The following is a 24,116-nucleotide window of genomic DNA, read 5'->3' as shown; positions in this document are numbered from 1 at the left end:
TAAATAACATTAACTGCACTTGGAAAGTACTAACATCTTTTGAAATGGTGTGTCCTAGTTGCTTTAGAGCTAAAACTTAATGGATGAACAAGAATATGACAACAGACATGTCTATATCTTGAGTGTTTGGACACAGTTACGGTATCATTAGCAGCCACTTGGAAAAGTTCCCAGTGCTCCACAGTGACTCCCAGCAGGCCTGCGGTGCCTTGGATGGCGGCTGGCACCAGCAGTACCCACCAGCACAGCACTGAAAACCAAACGAGTTTGTCCACCACAGAAGTGTAAGAATTCCTTGCAGTGCATTTTATACAGTGCCTTCCTGTGAGGAAGAGGCAAAATGTATGCACTGAGCTAAGGCAATCAGGCTTTTGCATGCATCTGGCTTCAGAAATGCAGCTATGAGATACCTGAAAGCTGGGCAGAAATCCTCAGGGTCGGGCTACTGAGAAACAGCTTATAATTCATAAATATCCTGCTGCAAGCCCTTACCAGGGAGAATGACAGCGTGAATTGTCTACCACGCACCTGCCATACAATACACCATTATGTGCATTGAGGCAAAGTGTGTTTTAAAAGAAATCTGAGCCTGGATTTCCTGATTTTATTGAAACTGATTAGCTAACAGAAGAGAAAATTCACTCTGATTCCTTTCCTTTTAGTGTTACAATGAAATAAATCCAAATGTGTTTCTAATTTCACGAATGTGTCTTTACAATCGGCTTGTAAGCGCCCCTTCAGGGTTCTTATTATAGTTCTTATTACAACAGTGGGTTTGAGAGATCAACCCTGAAATAAAACAACAGATAAATACCTCCTGAGAGAGGCAACAGCCACAGGACCTGTTCTGGGAGGGACAGGAGGAGGAGGAGAACCCATTACCATCTCAGGAAGCTGAGAAAATCTGTAAGCCTGTAAAGCAGAAAAATATTTTCTGAAACACCATTAGGTCCCAGTTAAAAAATAAAAGAAAGTCAGAAATTCAATACCTGCTTCACACACCAGCCCACACAAAGTAACTTTTTGCAGCCTCAACAGTAACTGCATTTTATTTGAGAATTTACAGTGCTTGGGGGGTTTTAGGGTGTGGACAAAAACCTGAACAAATTAGTTCAGAGCAAAGATGAAGTCTAATTAAAATAAAACGTATTAAACACCGTCTGTGCCATTTGTAACCTTGCTGGCAAAGCAGACCTATTATGATTATGTGAACAGCTGCTTTGGACCCACAGGAAAAAGATCTCAGTATTTTCACTTCCTCCAGAAACAAGGTAAAGATTCAGAAAACATCCTCAGAGCAGCACCTAGTGAAGCTGCCTGTGATGTGAGCAATGCGTATTTCAACCTCTTCCTTTCAGCCTTGAAGAGGTGACAAGAACATTCTTCACAAAAACCCCAAGCTCTGTACCTTTCTAAAGCAACAACAAAGGTCCCAAACAGTTCTGAAAAAGCAGAGTAATTCAGAGGAACACAGGACCAACCCACTAAGTCACATCTAAATTAAGTATCTTGCTCATATTAATTCTGGATTTCATCACTAATACATGTGAAGGGTGAGTAATTGTGTGCATGAAACCCACGGTGTCCGAGAAATGACATGTAGGACAAAATTTCTCTTGTAAATTCTTTGTACTACTACAGATTAGGGGTCATAAATTTTGCTAAATATACTTAAATACAGAGGGATGATATTTCTCTAGTACTTCATTGACACTTTTCTTCACCACATTGTGGGTTTGCTTTTTTTTTTTTAATTAGACTTCTATTGACAAAGCTTCAGAGCAATGCACAGGATTAAAGATGAGATCAAAGCAATAGCGAATAACAAATCATGGAGGGCTGTCCAGTATCAAGACGTAGGCATTTTGACAAAAACTAGAGTCCAATCATGGTACTTTGGCCTCTAAACAAGAGTTCCCTGATTTAGCCAGAGAAGCTCCCTCCACAAACAGCAGAGAAAGCTAAAAATGCATTACCAGGGGATGAGTCACGCTTGATCTGCCTGCAGAAAGGGCCTACAGGATTTACATGATTAGCTCTGGCTTAACACCTACATTTAGGTTTGAATTTGGCAATGTAAATCCCACACTAAATATCAAAAACCACCATCTTTCGTAATCATATTTAAAAATTACACATTTAGACAGTGTTCCAATACCTTCTTTCTCAAACAGATGCAAAACCAGGTTAACACAGAGGAAGGGCAACTTATCAAATACTGCCTTTTGATGTCAGTGACTCTAAGGGAAAAGCAATTCCAGACCAAGCGTCTTTCCCCCATCCCTCACTGCCACCCCCTTCCCTTTTAAAGCAGGGCAGAGTCCCTCAAAGGCACGTCTATGAAAATAATTTTTCCTTTCATGCCACCTACAAAGTCTCCTAATATTTACTTTCACCATGCTACAATGGTATTTAAAAAGTATTTCTATATTTAGTTGGGAAAAAAAATCTTAAAAAGCAATATCACGTTTCCTAGCCAGGGGTTGGAAATACCGATTTTTAATGAAAGAACTGTATAGAAAAAACAAATGCTATTTGCATCAAAGAAAGCCTCATATAGATTTCTCCTAATAGCAGTGGACTTGAAATGGTCTGCAATGCCTCTTCTGCATCTGAAAAGCTGGCAGTGCTCTCGCAAGCTGACCTGAATGCTTCCTTCTGGCTCCACAAGCCTTTCACCCCACATCTTGCTATCAGCATGTGTTTGTACCCAGTATGAAATTCTTCCCCCCCATTTTAAAGGAACAGCACATGAGCCGATGTTTCAGCGTGGTTGGTGACTCCAGATACTGTTTGACAGGTCAGACGGAGACACAGAGGTACATTGGGGTTTCTCTTGTGCGTTAGTGGATATGCTATGGAACGTGGACATCAAAGGAGGCATTTTAAGGGATCACAAAGAACAGCTCACAAACATGCTGTGACTTATGCTGAAAATTTTAAGGAAAAACGTAAAATAGAAAATCAAAGCACTTATTTTGCTGCTTATATAGAAGAGGAACAATTTTCAGTGAGTGGCAATATATTGCTAATGGCTGGGCAGAGGGAATCCTCTTAAGGTGAAAAATCCTGTTAAAAGATATGTTACACCATGGTGAGGAACAGCCAGTCCTCTTTGTGCTGAGCTTCCAGAGACACCAAAACAGTTACAAAGGGGAATTCCAATAAAATGTCTAGAATTTCTCCAATGGGTTGGAGCATTAGTGTTTTCATGCATGCAACACAAATGGGAAAAAAATGTTCAGAGGCTAAATTAAACCGAGGTTTTACTATAGAGGCCTGTTACAGATGCAGATGAGCCGTTAGGTTCTAGGCCAACCGGCATGATTGTAGAAACAAAGTCACTTCAGTGCAATTCACACTGTTTTAAATCCAATCAGAAAAAACCCAAACCAGCTGATTTCACAGCAAATTTGCCTAATTTTATTCTTCAGAATGAGTTTATCCTTTAAAAAAAAAAAAGTCGCAGCACTTTTGTTGTTCACCAAAAAAACTCGACCAAAACCCAAAACAACCTAAAAAAGAGAAACATTCTGCATGTATTCCAAACTCTATTTTGTTAAAATGTGAGGACTCGTATAATACAAAGGGTGTAACAGTCATTGGCAGAAGTAATCAAACTTGAGATTCAGGACAGACTGCACAGGTCCCAGACGGCAGACCCCATGCCACTCTTTCAGGAAGAAATGCCAGTGAAGGTACCTGTTATGACTCAAACACTGACCATTTCAAAAGCAAACCAGTGAAGAATTTGAAAAAGCAATAGGTGCAGTGTAGCAGAGAAACATCAGCCTTTGGGCCCAGGAGACATACAACCCAACCCTCTGGAAGGTAAGGTCCAGCCACCAGCAGACACCTGCACCAGTGTCTTCTACAACCCACAAAAGTCTAAGGTACCGCCTGTTGGGATGCAGGAAAGAAAAGTTAAATCAGCACACGCTTAGACTAAAGTCTAAAGGAAAAACTTTACATTTCACTTTAAGGCTACATTTCCCGGTTGCAGTATTAAAATATTTTTATCACTTCTAACTTACAAATTTGTCTTGGGTGAAATTCTTCAATGTTGCTTTCTGATTACAGAAATATCCATCTCCTTATGTCTCACCATAGGAATTTAAAGGGTTGTGTCTCTGCATACTCATTGAATCATTTAACTGATTATTAAATGGCAAACCAGGAATAATGCACATATCCATTTCAGCTAGATTTGGGTTTGCTTTGCTAGCTGACCTGTTTTGTACTGTAGTTTAGTAACTGTTACTGGAAGTGGCTGAACTTTAGTAAAATACTCTCGCTTTACCTCTGTTAAATGAAAGGAAGTGAAGAGAAGCTGAGGATATGTTACCAGTGACTCAGCCTGCAAGCATGTCCATCAGTGCCTGCTGGACGGTGCTGGGTCTCACCTTGGGACACAGAGCTCTGTCACTCTAACTCCTTTTTCCAGAGCACTAAGGAGAGATGGGAACTGATCCAGCCTTGTAACAAAGAGGGTTTTTTTCCCCTGGCCATAGCCCTCTGCTCAACTCAGCTGTGTGAATTTCCAAAACACTAACATGACCTGCCACAGCACAACTCCAGCAGTCAGGCTTGCGTTATACACACGAGCTATAACTCCATCCTTCGGTCGCAGCATACCAGCTGGATGACGAGGACCCAGCCAAGTGTTGCTCATTCCATTTCTGGAGGCTCCAGAACAACACTAAGAGCTTGCATTTTACTAGCTTTTCTCTGCCAGCAGAAGGCACGAGCCCCATATGAAGGAATTCTGTTATCACAGCTCACCCCCAGGCAGTTTGGCAAACAGGCATTCCCTCGCAAGAGCTACAGATAATTTAGGTATTAATGTCAGCTTGTAAAAAAAACCAAAAAAAAACAAAAAAACCCCAAACAAACAACAAAACAACACAGAAGGCCTCAGAAGGGAAAAGAAAAAGGAATAGGAAAAAGAAGATGCATGCATGCTCTGAAGAGATAAACAACTGTTTGACAGTGGGACTAGCCAAGAAGTTGACGGCAAAAAAAATCAAAGGTCCACAACTTGGAGGAGACCTGAAGTAACATAGACCTGAAGAGTGGTTCTGATACCCCTGAAAGGATATGGCACAAATACTTCGCAACAGAGACGAACCCTGAGATGGATATATGCATGCATATTTTTTGCCGTTTTGCCTCAGTCAGTTTACCATTTGTGCTTTATAAAGGTAGAGCATGCCTGTACAGTGCTTATGCAGCACTTCTACTGCCTATCAAATGCCTTTGCAATAGGTTTCATAAAACCTAAATATGGACTCAAGTTACTGGAAAGTTTGTGGGTTGTTGTAAAAAGTTTATTCTCATGTAACTGGACTGCGAAGAGCCAGATCTCAGAAGAGAGTGATGAACCGAAGACCTTTATACTTGCCTTGTGGCTTTACCATTGGGTCTTTAAATAATATCTGCATCTGAGCAGGCAAAATGCTCTTGAATCCAGATTACAAATTATAATAGCATTATTAATGTTTACTTTTAATTGCCCCTAAGAAGTGAATTTTAAGAAAGGGCAAAAATGAATAATTTTTGGTTTGCAGAGGTAGCATCCTGCCCCATAGAACAAACATCCCAGTGCTCAGGTACCTCTCATCCCCAAAGCTGCCGGAGACTGCTCACCCACCCCTCAAGCTCAGTGAGCCAGGACACCTTCTCTACATGTCCGCCAGCCCACTCCCGAGCACTCCCCATCACAGCATCTCCCCCAGAGCTGCCAAGCAAAGGCATCGTGGGCAAGCAAACAGCTGCTAAGGTGCTGAGAGCAGTAATTCCACATTTTCCCTACCCACAGATCACACGTCTCAGCTGCATATTTTCAATTCCAGTCCTCCATCCCCATTTGAGAACAAACCAGTAAATTGTGTGGTTAAAGTACAGCTTATATTTGTGAAACTGATACACAGAAAACTATGAATTAACAGCCCTTATCCAAAGCCTGGCAGCCTGTGTCTATCCTAACCTGTGCCAATCAACTACCTCCAGGGAATTTTTTAACACTACCTTCAAAATGCCAGAAAGATAAGCAAGTGCTTCAGGTCTTAAACACACAGATGATTTAGAAGAGTAATAAGTCTTAGAAAGAAAACAGTGAAGCACTCACCAAAAATGTTTGGCTATTACATTTTTTAAAAAAACTGTTGCCATATGACATTTTTAATTTCATTTTAGAAAGACTCTCTGAGGTGTCAAAGCAATTTGACTACCCATTAGCTGTCTTTTAAGCTTGTAATCAAATTCTAACCATAAAATACAATTATATGGTCTATGAAGTTCATTGGACCAATTTCAAAGTGCCAGAAATAACCTTTAGCACGGTTTAAATAGCACCAGCCTGAACCTTTGCAGGCAGTGGCACTGGCTTTCAGATACGCTCAGAATAGTTCAGAAGCAGCACCCCTTAATGTATTTTTTATTATCACGGAAGGAAGTCATAGTGATAGCTATTTTGAACTGAGGACATTTTTCTGCATTACCCTTTTATTCCAAGCAGAGTAAGGGACTCAATTTGAAATGCATTCTTTCAAAGAAATGTTTGTTTCCAACCAAAAGCCTTAAAAAGAACAACTTTTTACACTGATATCGATGGGCTATTTCTCACCTGAAAGCAATCTTCCCCGGTTTAGATTTGTATCTGACATATAAGAAGGAAAATACGTTGTCGAGTTTCACAATACAATATGTGGAAATTCAGGGGTAGTTTCACATGCTGAGGGTGCATGCAGTGCTCCCGTGACTGCTAGCTACAAACCTATAGAATTCCATTAACAATTTCCACCCACGGATTTAAGTTCTTAATTCATTTATTATTTCTCTGAGGTAAAGACATGTAAGCCGCAATCGGAAGCTAGAAAGTAGAGGACAGAGTGACTTACATAAGGTCAACCAAGAAACCCGTGGAATCAAGCCCTCTGGAGCCCCAGGTCTATAGCTGTGACTGCAAGGCTGACAGTAACAGCCCACGTTTCAGGTCATTGATTTTTACACTTGGTTCACTCTTGCGATGATGCTCTTCAATGACGGGCCTCATGCAGAACTGTTGAGTGCTTCATACCCAGCTGCCTCCATAGCTGTTCTACAAAACCAGATTGCTTCCCAGTATGCACTCGTGAATAGGAGGAGGCAGACAAACAGGTTCTTGACCTGTTGAACAGCCTGGAGCTCAGTGCAGCCTATTCTTTCAAGCACAATTTAGACAAGACAACCTTGCTGCTAAAGTAGGTACTGAGTCTTCCTGCAAGAGATGAGTATGGGTAAGCATACATACATCCAGCCCGCTACACATACATATTTACTGTAGGCATGGCTTCACATCTGGTTTTAAGCACAGAAACAGGGCTACTCCTTTTAAAAAAAAAAAAAGTGTCTCAGAGTAGAAATATCTTTATGACGTTACAGTGTACTAAAGAGAAGTTTCACTTACTGGTCTTGGTAAACTGTACTGATACATTTCTGGTCTGTAAGTGGGTACCCACTGTACCCCCCCTCTAGGTCGGGTCATGGTACCAGGAGCACTGGTCACAACCTCTGAGTAGGGCAAGTGCGGTGCTGAGCTGTACGCCTCCTGCCTGCTCTGTCCTCCGTGGCCCGCAGAGGCCAGGCTGAAAGCCTCTTCCAAGAGCATATGCATCTGCTGGCGAACCTCATCAATGGAGGGCTGAGAACTTAAAGTTGAGGTCTCCGAGTGGCCTTTAGCCTGACGGGACCTGGTGTAACTCCGAGGCTCGTTGACACGGTCAACATTTGTTTCTTCTATAATTTCAGGCTCAGTCTGTTGGATGGAATAAAAGCACGTATACATAAAAAGCTTTACAAGACAGTATTTGTGCTGCTTCATACAAAACATTCTCAAACACAGATGTAACATACACAAAGTCAGGAATTGTGACAATATAGACACATGACAAATATTGCAAAGGAGTGATATGATGCAGGCGAGTACAATAGCCTTTTATATGCTACATTGTTTGCTGCGAAAACTAGCAGGGACACTCAATTAAATCGTCAGTGATTCACGTCAAAACAATTAGAATTAATGTTTAAATTATTTTCTTGGTATCAATGGGAGTACAACTGTGCCAGGAGGAGTGTGGCTTCCTAAATAGTACCATCACTACGAGGGACCCCTTACAAGGGACCACTTGTTACAGCTACAGAGACTGAAATAGTTTTGTCCCTTCTCACACATTAAGATTTCAGAAGAATTAAACTTCAAGAGTTTTTCTGAACTTTCTAACCCAGTGAGGACCACTAACAAGGCCACCAGAAATTACGATGTGTCCCTTGCAGAAATTATCCTAAACCAGCTCAGTTGCCTTACCTAGCCACTGCACACTAGTTACACAGCAATTTATCCCAAACTAATGTGTAAACAGTGAATGAAGCACATACTCTACTGAGCAGATGGTACTTGGGCAGCTTAACTTGAAGAGTTACTTCTAGGGTAATTCCTTCTGCAGAGAAGTACAAACAGAAATCACCCCCCCCTGTTTTTTTTTGCTTGTAACTCCAAGACAGAAAAAAAATCATCATATTGTAAGAACTTGACAGTGAAATGCCTAACAATCCATTTTCTGTAAGATTAGTTTTACAGCCTATAGTTTTAAAAAATACATTTTAAACAGGCAACCTGAAAAAGCAACCATTTCCTTATAATTCTTTAAATATCAGTATAATGTATTTAAGATGCTAGGATAAGTGGAATGAAAAATAGGATATGTACCTCCTCCTATATATAGCATGTGGTTAGAATTGTGTTAGCATTTTAAATAGCCACAAATAAAAGAATACAACAAGACGTTCTTATTTATAATTCCAGCACTATCCTGGTAATTTGAGTCCTCTGTAGCTCCTACTGTGGCATACTTTTTTTTCCATGTAATAGTGCTTTTCTACACCTGACTAAATAAGCAGCTGGGCCGCCAACCTTTTGCAAACTACATATGGCCATAGGTACTATAGGACAATCATAGTATGTATTTCTTCATTTGCAGAGGAAAATATCAAACTGACTTTCTTTTTCAGTTATCAGCCATTCAGAGAAGAGTTACGTGGTTAGCCTAAAGACTGGCAATAAATTTAAATAAAAGATCTTAATTTGTTTTCTCTTAGCTGTTACAAGTATAGCTATTATCTTGCTACTTAATGAAAATACAGCATTGAAAAAGGAAAATTAAGGCAATAATTAATCATTTGCATACTAGAGTTTAACCATAATTTATATGGTTATAGTTTTACAGTATATTATCCAAATTCAAAACCACAAACCCAGCTTCAGGCTTCCTAAGTGGCAAACACATCAGATTGGGGGAGAAGCAATGTAACTGCACAGTTATCGTAAGCTGAACAACTCTGTAGGAAATATACAACTAAATAGTTTCCCTGAATTTTCTTCCTGCATTTGGATTCTGTTGTTACAGTAAATAAAAATCAGATAAGTTTTAGAAGCCCGACTATAAAATGCAATGGTAGTTCGCATAAGCACAACCAAAGAGCCTCTGAAATTATATTGTCCCAACTGGATGATTAATAAAGATGGTTCTATTTCCTCATGCCTGTAAAAATGTCAGCAAATGGAATCCCACAAGAGACCTATTAGTACCCAATGCTGAAATAAATCAGGTTCCCTACTACAGCTCCTTGGAGAAGCCATTAGACCTCTACAGAACGTCTAAAATATATCGTATGAATAAAGGATGCATGTTAACAGTCAGCATTAAGTCAGCGTTGATTTATCAATATAAAAGTTGACATGAAGATTTTAGAGGAGACTGGTGATCATTACTTTTCATCAAGCTTTAGAATTTATTTCAATCCATCCTATCACTTTCTGATGTATGTCAGTTGCTTTCCTATCAATTGAAAAATGTAAGTATCATAAACAGATGCCATTATAAAAATCCACATATTGTTCATACATAGTTACTGTACAATACAAGGAATGAATTACATGAAGGAGGAAAAGAAAATCCTGTACCAAGAGACAGACTTTGCACACTTCTGGCAAAACTCTGCTGCCGCAACTGTGTCAAATTCTTCATGTGAACATTAATCCATAAGCTTTTTGAGGAGTCGCAAAATTTAACTATATCAATAAAATTATACCAGTAAATTCTTTTGAATATTGATCTCTTAGCTATGTACAAGGTCATTTTCTTCCTCTTACACAAAAACCAGCCTACATATTTTCTGCCCTAGTATAAAGCTCATTAGCAGTCTAAAGGTTCTAGAATCTCGTTATACCATTTGGTCTACTCACAATTGTCTGTGAACATGTTGGAAATAACAAACTTGTTAATAAAGTCTCCTTAATCTACTTCCTAGGTGAGGGTGACGTCAATAAACCCCGTTGGGGTTATTTACAATTGAAAGATAGGTAATGTTCAATAATAATCCATTTTTAAAAGGTGCTGTAAAGGCAAATAATATACTCAGAACATCAAACAGTAGAATGCATGCTCCAATAAAAAAACAAAAAGCTACTTAATCTATATGGACAGGTAGGTAGCTGTTGACCTTCTACCCTGACTAAGTTTTAGCTCTAAGAAACAGAACCATGATTCAGAAAAATATAACAAAAAAATCATCATAGGGAATCTTTTCAGAATTTAGAAAAAAATATATTTTTAGAAAACCATAATTGAAATACTAGAAAGTTGTTTTGTAAGGGGAACCAGAAATACATAAATAACAAATTAGTACTGTGGAATGGCAGATTTCTGAGTTCTTACTTCCCTCTCATATTTGAAAATCAAAGCTAAAATCATGCAGATCATAAATTCTCATTATTTGGTTATGCATATTAGTATAGCAGTTCTTAAGGAGTTTTCTTAAAGAATCCAGGGGATTTTAGTCTCTTTTCTCAAAAATAAAAAAATTAAAAAAACGTATACTGTTGGGAAGATAAAACTCAAGAGATAACCTGGGCATACTGGTAACAGCTCAAACCCGAAGATAACATGAGCCATTTGAGCCATAAATTTAATTATCCAGAACTGCTCATAAAATAAGAATTTCACTGGTAGGACTTGCTGAATAGCATACTGAGAGGAAGAGGTGAGCAGGAGTCAAGAAGGTTGGAACCTTTAGAACGACAAAGTGGATGTCAAAAAATGGTACCAGATGTTACTAGAAAGATGTAAGATTTGGCACACAAACCAGCCCTTGTTCAGAGCCTGCCCTTTTCCACCCATTTTCAGAAGTCAGGTTTCCAGAGGTGTTTAGTTGCATCACTTGTGAGATCCATCTGAATTGCATACATAAATATAGATTTAGGTGGCCGCCCATGGGTATCCTGGGAGATTGAGCCTGAGCAGCCTCCAACAGGAGGGAGGAAGAGCAGCCCACGCTGCAAGCTGAGGCTTGGGAACTAAATTTCAATATCCTGTCCCATTTTCCCTGGCAATTTTCCGCTTTCAGACAGGACACACATTGAGCATGAGAAGAGGTGCGCTACCGTGAACCCGCAGTGCACTGGGCAAAAGGAATTTTATGTAGCTTAGTGGTAAAAAAGACTGTGCCGCAGAGAAGCTCGCTAAAAGAAAGGTGAAAGCAAACTTGCATGTGATGTGCACAGAGCTCAGAGTTTGTAATTATTTTAGGACATTTCAGAGTCTGCATAAATTCATTAATCTACTTTCAAGGTTTTTAAGAAAATTTCTTTAAAATCTACATTGTATATACTATACGCAATACATTAAAATATATTTTTAAAATCTTCTAACTATGGCATATTAATTTTGAACTAAGAGCAGGAGGCCATGCCTGCTCCCAGAGTATTTTCTACATTAATTTCAGGAAAATATCACCTATGAAAAACTAATTTTTTTAGCATTTTAAAAAGAATCCCTTGCTTTCTTGAAGGATACAATCTTCAGGATACTGAGGGAAGGCTGGCTTGACAGTGGTTTTATCTAAGAAAGCTCAAAAAAAAAAGGGGGGAGACCTTTTTGCACAATGAAAAACCTATTTCAACAGGTTATACCTTTCTTCTTGCAACTATAGGTTCTAATGCCTCAAAGCAGTGAACTAGTCATCCCACTTCCATGGCGCCACGTGACTCATGCGCCCTGATGGGAAGTGTCCAAATGCAGGAAATAATTTAAGAAACATGACATTACAACATGCCCCAAAGAATTCTGCCAAAGGTTTAAACTTCCCTGAACACAACCCCTGACCTCGGTACTTTCCTTCATCTTGCTAAAACACACCCTGGAAGCTGAGACAGTTGGCAATTAAGCCCCCCCCTGCAATGCTTGTCACCTACAGAGTTTGGAGGATGAATTGGAGGATGAACAATCACCAAATGAACTCCATTTCCCAGAACAGTTTAGACCTTTGCTAGGGACTGATCTTCACGGATGGCTGAGATGCAGCATTTTCTACACGTGATGAAGGATTGACAAAGTCTGCATTACCCCAGCGGAAGGGCTGGTTTTATCCTCATTCTGGATCCACGCAACATCAGCTTGTGCCCAGTGTGTGTTCAGACTGCGCAAGACAATTTCTCTGCCCTGTGTTGGCTGCGTGAGTCCCTTGGACCATAAACCAGCATCTCTTCTGGCTGGTTTTGACATTTCCCTATGCAAAACTCTGCCAGGTTCTGAGGTAGTAAGAGGACAATATCTGTTCCTGTGGGATTTCCACAAAGCGCTGACATCTGGACTTCAAAGAAATTCCCAGAGGTTGGTTGTTCAACCTTCTGAACCAAGAGAGCAGCACCAGGGTACAGAACAAACAGAGGATTTTAATTGCAATGAAAAAACCCTCACTATCATGTAAGTGGCTGCACACTTAGAGCTATCTAAACTCAAAATTCAATACTTTGGCAAATAATGGGTTTCAGGGCAAAGGTTTTGTTTGCATGTCAGACTGTAAATTGATGTACAGCTACTAAGTAAGTGAAGGATCTGTGCTCTGAGTATCCTGAGCTTCTTTCAGGATGCTTAGTGCACATAAAGTACTGTAAAGTTAAATACCCAATGGTACTCTGGCTTGTAGCTTATTGATAGTTACCTGGGTTTAGGAGTAAGTTAAGACTTTGCTGAGCAAATTTCACTGCTAAGTGAAAGTTCTGATAAACTTACATCATATCCACTGTTACGGATTCCACGTCTTGGTCTTTCTCGAGTCACAAGAAGATCCATCTCAGTTTCTCCTGGGCTAGGACTGTTCAAAGACTGCCTGCTTCTGTATACTGAGCTCTTCAGCGGCTGCCTAGAAAACATGAAACAAGAAAAGAGTAAAACAAAAAGAAAAGAAAAAAAACACAGGCAGTAGTTTTCAATACTTACCTTTATTCTAAAATGATGAGGTTCATAACAGGACCACTTTTTTTTTTTTCTTTCTTTGTATATGAAGATGCTAGAAATCAGTACCATTATTAAGAGATCATTAATTTTGTTTATTGTTAAAGAAAATAAAGCTACGTAAAAAACATGGAGATCATATGTGGGAGCTTATCAAATGAAATGTGTCCCAGGAAGATATCAGAACCCTTTTAACCTCAGCCGATATGATTTAAATTCATAAAAAATAAACAGGTGCTATTATAAAAAAAAATAAATATTTGGACCTTCCACACACTCAAATGGGGAGCAGAGATCTTGCTTGCTGATCCTGAGCGACAAGAGGGAAGCAGAATAACATTCCACCGCAACAAACACCCAGCAAAGTGAACAGGAAGAGAGACAGGAGTGGGAGGGAACTGCCTGCATGCTGCTGTTTTTAAATGCCCTGTTTGATAACTGCCCGCAGCTCGGAGAGCCATACTCCCTGGGGTTAAGCCACTTCCAGCATAGCTCTGAGCAGCACTGGGGCAAAGGCATCCCTAGGTGTGCAGCTTTCGTCCCTGTGTGCTCAGAAGCAAGGGGAAGCAAGTGTAATAGAAAGACAGCACATAAATCACTACCCGAAATATCCTGTAATCCTTTCAATGCAACTGTTTCTTCCCTTGTTATTGGCTATACAAAACCAAATAACAGAATTCCTCTGTAAGGTACCGAACATAGCTACATAAACTCTTCAGGAGTGGTGGCCAAATCATGATACAGGAACTTTCGAGCTGCATCTTTTAAGAATCCTACATCTAAACCAGAAGAGTTTAGGAGACATTGTTCTCGTGGTACATCTGGCCATTAGTCATTTTCTTGCCTATCCCAGAGAAGCACTCCTCCCATTGTAGATCAATAACAGATTGAATAATGGCATGCCAGCTTCATTAACACAATAATTACACTCTTGTTAGAGCCTGACATAAAGTTATCCTTGCCTAGCCACGCTATTTTTCTGCTTTTTGCAATTACTCCTGTCAAATATTAAAAGTTGGTCAGACCATCTAACATGTTTGCACGTTGCTTTTTTTGCACGAGGGACCTGATGATGCTCATAGTGAAGTAAGAGAAGTTGCACTATTATGTCTGAATTCACACTTGCAGTCTCAGCTTGCAGTGTATAATTTACACCTGAATACTTTTATCGTGCTATCAGACAGATCCCCAACACGAGCTGGAGCCCACCGGACCAGCCCTGGCTGCTACACACAGTGGACAATAGTACAAGATAGAGCCAAAGTGTAACAACATGGATTTTGAAGTGAACTGATTCTTCAGAGCCTGCACTTCAGTCAGATGGACAGCTATCTATACCTGCCAGGATATATTGTCCCTTCCTCTGGCACTTGAAGCCAGCAGCTCTCAACTAACCCTCACAGACTGACTGGGAACACATTTACTCTTTGTTTCCAAAAGGTCGTCTCCGGTATCTAGCACTACCCAAGCAATCATGTTGTAGTAATGTTGTGGACACACAACATTATTTTGTTCAGTTACTCAGGAGAAAGTAAAAACTTCTTACACTCATCCAAGTACATTTTTACATTAGGAATGTTCAAAAATTACAGCACGTTTTGCCCTTCAATCAAACATTAGCAAAAGATTGCTGCTGTGGTAGGGGGCTCAGCACAGTGGTGGGGCGATTTCAAAGGCAATAAACATCAGTCAGAGCACAACAGCCTGTCAGCCATGATTGATAAGTCTGTGGGAATCAGAAAAAGAGTTGAAAGCAGAAATTTGGAAGGTGGCTATTGAAGGGAGGAGGCTTGGGTGACTTTTCCAACATTACCCTACACTTGCCAGGTAACTTGAGAGAAAAATGCAATGTAGTGCTAAGATTTGATTTAAGGCCAAAAAAATGCTTGCATTAAAATTAAGTGAGCCTGTGGCTGACAGCTCTGTTTGAATTAAGAAGCAGGGTAAAAATAAGGTCTCCAGAGTTTGAAACATAGGGGGTTGCCTGATCTGATTACAGAGATCTACTACAATATTTGAGATACTGAAAAGCTAGCACCATTTCTGTAAGTCACATAAGAGCAAACCTTGTTAAGCAGCTGTTGCATTCAGCAATTACAAAGATTTCATGGTTTAACTTCTCAAGAGCCATCAATGAAATTAAAAGACCACACAGTCCAAATGAATTCACTGATAAGAAGAAAGAATTCTTCAGATATTACAGATTTGGTTAACAGAACTTTTTGCCTTGACAAGATTAGAGCAGCAGAAAATGGTTTGCAGAAATCCAGAAAGGCAGACATTTACATGATCAGACAGGATAAAAGGTAGGACAAAAAAAATATCACTTTCACACTTCTGATTAAACCAAGTACTCAGGCATATGCTTAATTTTAAGGTGACTTTCAAAAACTGATGTGTGACTTTTAATTACAAATCTCTGTGTGCACGTTTGAAATTTCGAAAGGCACTGCCCAAGCAGAAAACAAGCAGAGGTTTTGAAATAAGTTTCCCCTATAAAAATAATATTAAGTAAATTAAAGTATCTTGTCTCGTTTCTTCCAAGACTATACTGTCTGTATCACCAGAAAACGTGGGGAACTAGGTTATGCTAGAGTATAATCAGAGCTGACAATCTTTATGTTCCTACAGTAAAGATCTCTAAAATTTCATATGTGTTTTACAATAGGTCCATAAATACTGAGTTGATGCAGTTGTGATATATTTTCTAAGGGATTCAAATATACAGCTCTCCAATAAATGCAGATTCTTGACCTGATTACAAACTATTAAAGAAATTCCCAGAATAGTGGGTATCATCAGTAATCTTTTTAAAATTGCCTTGAGATTGCCAATTAGCTCATCTTAAAAAGTTTTACTAATGAGAAAGGAGGTATGAACACTAACAACTGGCATCCAAATGGGTTAGCAAGTGCCTTCCAGGAACACAACTGGAACATTTTACAACATTAATTTGACGGTACAGAAGACTCAAAGGTACTAAGGGCACAAAGCTGTTTGTTCTTGAAAAAATCAAATTATTTAGTAGCAGTGTAGTAAATCACTTTTAAATACAATTTAAAACAAATCCAAAATGTAAAGGTGATCTTGAGTAATGTAATCAACTGCATCTTTATTTTCCAATACATTTTGGAAATGTAATAATGTGATATAAGTTAGTGGAATATATACAAAGCAGGAAAGAGTGTAATAGGCCTTTTCCCTAGCAATTTTGAAATCTTTGATTTACACTTAAAGTGATATTATTTTTTTTAAAAAAATGCAATTTTTCAGTTTTTAATTTCTGTAACTAGAATGATATAAACAATGACTCAAAGCAGAAAAAGTCAGAAATCAAATTTTTTCAATTTTTTCCTAACCTAGATTGCTTTAAAAGCAATTTTATTTCATTACAGAAATACAACTGTATTGATTCATTCATCAATAACCAAAACCCACATGACCTTGCAATATTATTCCAGGTTTTCCTCTAGCAGTATGATGTTTTAGCCACCTTATTGTTAGTTAGAAAAATGGAGACAATAATGCTGTAGTGTGTTGCAGCATACCAAGTTCAGTTCCTGGTCCTCATATGGAAATTTTAGCAAAGACTTTGGAATTGGTTTGTTTGCAAACATCTGCAAAGTTCATTAAATGCTTTGTGCCTTTACAAAATGTGTGTCAGAAATGGTTCTTCTCCCTTCCTATGTAGGGATATAGACTATATATTTAACCAGTAAATCCGACAGTCAGCCTTTTACGGTTTAGCTACACAACGACATCATTCCTCCACAGCAGCATACCTGCCTTCATGCAGTTTATATCATGCCAGTGATCACTATCTCAAATAGACTATGGCAGGTTTACACAACACATTAGAAAACACGCAGAAAAAAATGTATTCCAGGACCTTTCAGCACATCGGCACATGAACAAGCAAACGTCAGTATATTTAACAGAAAGCAGATGGCTATCATTAAAGCTTCATGTGTAATGTTTTAAACATTTCCTACGTGGCATGTGACATATGATAAACACCCAAAGTCCTTCACTATACGTACAGCACAGTCATAGCAATGTTTCTACTGTTCCATCTATATGTTCTGGACAACCCGTGCAGACAGAGCAGGACTCCTGTGTGCTGAGGGTTCTGTATCTTACCTTTTCAGTGCACTCAGAGCAGTTTATTCCTCCCTCACTGGAAAGCTGCACAAGGAAACGATGCCCCAAACTCTCCAGCAAGGACATAACATACAATTAAGTTGGCATCTTTTTTCTTCATTGACCTGTGCAACCCTTGGAAATGGCCCACCAAGGGTACTATCCCTCCATCATTTAACTCCAGGCCTGAATAAGTTCATCTGATCACCGCTTTTGCCCATATTCTGAGCCAACACTGCTTTTGTATTCCCCGTTACAGTGTTTTTCATCCCTGTGCCCCAAGGGTAATTGTCACAGCACTCTCCAAACTAGCCAGCTGCAACAAGGTCTTTTGCCATCACATACCATCATACTCTTCAAGCCAGTCCCTCTGCTGCCTTCTCCTAGTCTCTCCTCACCCAGGGCACATGCTCACTCACTCTCTGCTTCTTCCTCCTCTCTCTTCCTTGGCTCCTCTCTCTTTGTTGACTGCCCAACCTCTTAACAGAACCAGCCACAGCTGCACCTTATCTACATCGGCCAACCCACAGCTGTATATTATCAGTGATAATTAACCCAGCTTCATTCCTCTACAGGTAGTTGCTGCAGTTGCACTGTGTGCAGACTGCATCACCACCAATGCTTTGGTTGCAGATGTGATTTATGCTCATAGGAAAACTTTGGTCTGAACTTCTCAGGAGATGGGATACAAGATTGCAACTCCAGGCACGAGGGCCATTTCCAGAGGCTATGTACTCCAGTATCGCTTTTCCTCTCCTGGATCAACTGCTTGCTGGACCCTGATTACAGTAAGAACCAGAGCTCTCATGGTGCAAGGTGCAATGGCAAACGTACACTCTTATAATCCTTCACACCTCTGCCACCCCTAAAGGAAGAGGAACCTGCATACTGTGCCATTCCTGGGGTAAAGACTGGTGTGATCTCCCCTTTTCAATGTGTCAACTTGTCTTTCAGAGAGCGACAGAGCAGGGGACCCACCCACCCACAGCAGGCTCAGGCAGAATCAGCATGTGCACTCCCCCCTCGTTTCTAAAACAGGGAGATTAATACTACTGATGTGCCATCCTCAAGAGACACTGAAGTGTTAATCAAACATTGGTACTGTTACACAATATGCCAGCTTCATGCCACAGATGAGCAAATTATGAATTCCACTGCTAGAGATACAGGAAGATCACCAGAAATGGGTACATACACAATCTTACAGATACTGTCCCTGCAGGACTTACTGAGCCACGGGGACAATGTACTGCTTGGGTTACCTTGTGCTTACTGCAATGGTTATATTCAGATAAAAATAACGACAAAATAATACCACCACTGAACTTTGGAAAAGAACCAATGCAGATGCTAGCTTCCTGGCTTAAGCCCGCCCTCAGTATTAGAAAAAGTGGTAGTAATGCTTTTGATATTTACCGTACTTGGAAAATGACTCGCAAGGTCTTGCAACTGTTCCCTATTTGCAACAGTCTCCTTACTATTTTGTCTTTCCATTACTTTCTTTTTAACCACATTGCAGTTTTACCAGATGACAACCTTTCATAAATCATCACAGGTTATATGAATTTTCTTGATAAAGTAGGAGGGGCCAGCTGACCATGCAACAAGCAGTTGGCTCATTAAGAATGGCCCCTTTGATTCCCTACAACCCCTGGACATCAACTTTCCTCCCAGATGAAGAACTGCACATAAAAAATTCTCACCTGTTCTTAGGCTCAGCAAACGGAGATGAGATATCTGCATCTGGATCCAAAATGTGGTCAAGTTCTTTCTGTTTTTTTTCGTACATCCTTTTTCTCTCTGTCAGCCCCTTGCTGTTATCAGCCTGTGGGAAATCATAGTACCCCTTCCTCTTGGCTTTCAAGCGCAGCTTGTTGCGGTAGTGCTCTATATCAGACTTCTGCTTCAAAGCCTTGTTTACCTAAAAGGCAAAAAGACATTTAAAGGATGGTGCCAGACTGGCTACTTCCAAACGATATTGTCAGAGCGTGTTTGATGCGGTGTATGTGTCATTTTACAGAGCACATTTTTGTACCACACCATGCCATCTGTAAGCAGCGAGGAACTGCAAGTGAACAGAGTTGCTGCATTTTTATGGCTTGACAGATGGTTAAATAATTTTAGCCTAAAAACTATGTACCATTACAACAGTGACTCAGATACACCCACAGAAGAAAAACATCAATGATGTTAGCCAACTGCCATGACCCAACGCCATGCTGGCTTTTGGGTACCATGGGGAGAACTCACTGATGAAAACTCTTCTAGGGTCTCATAAGTACAGAGACATCACCCCTGACCACACAAAAAACTTAAATTAGTCATCACTGATTGCTGGGGAAAAAATTCCAGTGAAATGTCATCATATGTTCCTTTTATTTATATGCTTCCTTACAAATCTTTTATGGGCCCCTGTCAGAGACTGAATCCTTAAATAAAAGGGTGTTTGGTCTGACTTGGTACCGGTCAGCTTTCTCTCCTGTTTCAGGTTGTCAGTTACATGGAAATGAGCAACTTACTTGGGCTTTGTGCTTCTGGAGACAAACTTTACAGTCTTCTCACAAATTTCAAGAAACGTACATACAAGACAGCACACAGCACCAGGAGTGCCATTCCGTTGGCTTACAGAAAATCGATGCTGAAATCTAAATAAGCATTCCTCCGAGTCTGGAAACTATGTGGCACATCAGAGCTTAAAATGCAAGCACTAAATGGAGCACGACAGATTGCTCTAATCCAGGCCCGCACTGGAAGCCTGAAGACATTGTGTTTTACCGTGTCTCTAGCAGCAGCCCTCCCTGTGGCTCTTAAACAGCATCAGAGAGATCATGGCTGATCTTTAAATGACTGTTGCAGTGTGAGTTTGCAAACAAGACACCTCCCTGGCTTGTCCCCATCATGTTTAACAAGTATATAAAAACCTCAGTCCTTTGTAAATGTAGCGGTCTTGATTAAATCTACATCAAAACATGAATAATCATGCAGGTACACTACTGCGTGGACTTTGTCCAGCACCTGGATCAGATGCTTGTGCCGTGCCACCTTGTTCCCAGGAAATAACTGCAGCCTCTGCGTGCAGGCTGCGCAAAGCCATGGTTCTACTGCACCCCTTCCTGCTCCGAATGAGATTTATTCCTCAGTATACAAAGATCAGATTGGCACCCAGATGATCTATATACATTTATGTGGCTCAGAGACAGAATTCATGCAGACAAGGATTTTATTCCACTCTCTGCCTTCGTTACTCGTTTTATTAAAATAAATATAATAGAAGGGTATCGGGAAGGTAGGAATACAGAAAAAAAGCTTCTACCAGTCCTCAACTCTAACAGGCTTAAGAGTGTTCCACCTGTGGATGTAGCCAAGGAAACAGCTAGAGGCGTTAGCAGACAGTCCTTACCTCTCCATTAACGATGGCAGATTCCTGGCTCCGATCTGATGCAGCATGAACAGCAGGTAGTGCCACGGGTTTGATAGCTATCAGCTGTACGGATCCCGAAGAGGTGTCGAAGGGGTCAATGGCAGATTTGGCAATATTATCAAAGAGAATGCCTCCTTCCTCTTCATCGCTTACAGGCACTAAAGCACATCAAACTTACTCAGCATAAAGATGCAGATATTTTACTGCATGGTCAAGGTGAAATACAGCAAGCGTATAGATTAACATTAGTGAACATTAGATTAATAATGTGCTCAGTACACCCAAGGAGCAGACCTGGGAGACCTTTACACTGGAAAAAGATCCCATTAGATTATAAACAACATTATGTATTCCAAGGATTATCTGGCACAACCCCAAAAAAGGTGGATTTCCAACCTGTGCCAATAAGGTGGAAAAAAAAGAGAAAAAGAATGATGCAGAAAATTGTATGAAAACGACAATGACAGCCAAAGTACATCTTTTTTGCTAGGTTTGACATGGAAACACACACATGCCAAGGCATCAGCAGTCATACCTGAACTAACCCAAGAGTGCAGCTTTTTTTGTGTTTTATACTGCAAGAGCATGGGCATTCTCAAAATTTGAAAAACAAACCTACTGATTTTAGCAGAGGTTATTAATGTTAAAAATGCCATCTGTTATAATGAAAGCATTACTGTTGTATGTTAAAAACATACATAAAAAACCGATGGTGTCCAAGTTTATGTTGGTGGTTTTGGGGGTTTTATTTTGCTTTCCTAAGCAGTACTGCAGGTGGCTGTAAAGTTAAACTGCTACCATTTCTTAAAAGGCAGGAGAAAAATTCTGAAAAAAATGCTGAAAAATCCTTAAAATTAAATGGCATGGCGATATATTTTAGTTTTAGATTTCTACATAAATGGGCAGCTCTTTCAACGCAGTTAGGCCCTTTCTCCTCCCCATGTTGTTTGCAAACCTGCATCACCTTGCCAGCTGTTGAATCTTAAACCCTTTAACCTCATTTTGGAATAAAAGAGTGACTCTAAAGTGTGAGCACAAATTCTACAAAGAGATCCTTGCAAACATTTTTGAATAATTATGTTATTAAAGGGAAGAATGTTTGCTCCATCTCCTGACTGACAGGAGCAGAGATCCTTTGCCGAAGAACAAAGAGGTCTGCTCTAAATTTATTTCCTCTGAAAATAAACACTGATTTAATATTTAATCATGGCACAAATTACAATGGACTTGTATATATTGAGCAGTTTAGCCAATGATTTCGGCAAGAAAATATTTGACAGTGGTAACATAAAATATGAACCCACTGAGTAAGCTCATTATCTTTTGGTTTGTACTTAGTGTGGGCTGGAGTTGACACTGCCTGAGCTTTTGACTTGGGTTAAATCACTGTCATTAAATACTGTCCCTTTGGCTCCACAGAACTGTCCAAATGGGATAGAGTCTTTAGTGGGTCTAAAACCCCCTGATCGCTCCTGGGGTTGTTCAAACACTGACTCGGTAAGCTCACCAGAGCGAGTGCATCACAAGCCTGGCTCCCTGAAACAAAGTCCCACCGACGACCAGGACACCAGCCAAATCAGATGAATGAAGAGATCCTTGCCTGTCACAGACTGCCCTTGAACAGCAAGGCATTTACATTGCAATGAGTATAAAAGCGAAGCATGGACCTTCTGCCCTGGGGACATTTTGAATGGGTTCAGTTCTTACGTAAGTCACCAGATGCAGTTCTGGAAGGTGGCTCCTGTCTGTAATTCACTGCTGAAAATTCCACACTGCCCTTACAAGGTACCTCCATTGCAACACAACTATGTCCAAGAGAAAAAAAGTTTGTCTGAGTTGTATTTTTCACCAAAGATGGTCTCTCACAATGATTACGGCTCAGGTGAGCCTGGATAGTATCTCACCAGTGCTCCAGGTACCGGAAAGTTCCAAGAAGTTGTGGAATCCCTTCACCTTGGCTGCCTGTCTCAGCACTTGCCTGAGCCAAGTGTGCCCAAAAACTCTGGCTAAGCATCGACTTGCAAAACATGATTCTTTCCAAACATCCTCTGCATACCCTACTCAAAGCAGAATGCACCAAGAGGTGCAGCTCCATTCCCACCCCAGTGTTCCAGAAAGACTGCGCCTGCTGAGACCACAGCAGCGATCCGAAGGCACCCACAGGCAGCACCACCAGCCAGAGACACCTGGGTCTGCCCAGGCCTCATTTCAGGAACAGAAACCGAGAGTTTTCTTTAATTAAACCAAATTCCTCTGGTTCAAAGAAAAATTAAGGTCAAAGAGAATCAGGAATCACAGGTGACAGCTACTTCTGATGTGGTGTGCTAACACCAAAGAGCACCCTCGGCGTCAGCCTGCTCGTCGGTGAGCACATCTGCATCCGCTGCAGTGCTATCAGCATGGAAATATTAGCTAAATGGGATTAAAAATTGGAAGTCTATTCCATCTTAGCTTCACATGTGTCCATTAACTGGCATTTATAATATAAAAGTAGGGATTTTTTTCCATTGCCCTTTTTTCACCAATGAGCGGTGGATAGTCTGTGATCTGCAGTTACTGGCACACTACTATAGTTTGTGTTGGCAGTGAACCATGAGCAAGTACTATGGGAATTTTAGTATTTGTTCCCACCCATCTCTTTCTGAGAGATTTTACAGCAAGCACTTATAACACATTTGAACCATAGCCACCTCTAAACTTTAAAAAACAAATCAAAGGGAGCTGAGAGAAAACTGGGAGTCCTGAAGGGTTTGTTTCTGGTGTGTCACCCTGCCCTGGGCCAGTTCACCATCTAAACACCTCAGCTGGGTGAGCAACCGATGGGTGCAGGAAACTTCAGAAAATCACCCTGATATTCTTTATAGTCACTCACAGTAAGACACTTGCTTAACAGAAGTAGGAGCACAGATTTAAAGCAATGCTTTTAATCTGTGTTTTTAAGCAGATGCATACCAACACTACTATGGATTCCTTGTTCTAGTCTTGCTTGCACTGTCTGCGTGCACCCATGGTGAGACTTAGAAGATCAGCAGCAGAAATGGGCAAAACCCCAACTTAATCACCTCCTTAACAGTGATTTTCTATCTCTGAAATGTCTTGTGCAAGATATCTCATGCCACACGACACATGATCCATTGAGATTGAATTACTCTTCCTAATCTTCCTGTGACTGAAGTACATGAAGATCTATCCAAAGCAATCATTTATTCAGGTTGAGTGCCAAT

At 40.3% G+C, this 24,116-nt stretch overlaps 1 protein-coding gene across 6 annotated transcripts in view; it reads right to left on the bottom strand.

The window, feature by feature from the left end:
• The window catches only part of KIAA1549L (KIAA1549 like), a 143,331-nt gene that overhangs the window by 22,715 nt on the left and 96,500 nt on the right, over nucleotides 1-24,116 (bottom strand). For all 6 annotated transcript variants that reach the window (XR_013930966.1, XM_080405834.1, XM_080405833.1 and 3 more), the window contains 5 exons: nucleotides 20,872-21,050; nucleotides 19,175-19,392; nucleotides 13,110-13,239; nucleotides 7,448-7,795; nucleotides 815-912 (listed from right to left, as the gene is read on the bottom strand). Coding sequence is in view for 5 of the 6 variants with exons in the window: in XM_080405834.1 (XP_080261960.1) it covers nucleotides 815-912; nucleotides 7,448-7,795; nucleotides 13,110-13,239; nucleotides 19,175-19,392; nucleotides 20,872-21,050 (973 nt within the window). In the remaining variant the exon portion in view is untranslated. The remainder of the gene's footprint in view (nucleotides 1-814; nucleotides 913-7,447; nucleotides 7,796-13,109; nucleotides 13,240-19,174; nucleotides 19,393-20,871; nucleotides 21,051-24,116) is intronic.

Source organism: Falco punctatus (assembly GCF_963210335.1).
Source record: "Falco punctatus genome assembly, chromosome: 10".
NCBI classification, from domain to species: domain Eukaryota; kingdom Metazoa; phylum Chordata; class Aves; order Falconiformes; family Falconidae; genus Falco; species Falco punctatus.
This window is presented reverse-complemented; position numbering and strand designations above follow the sequence as displayed.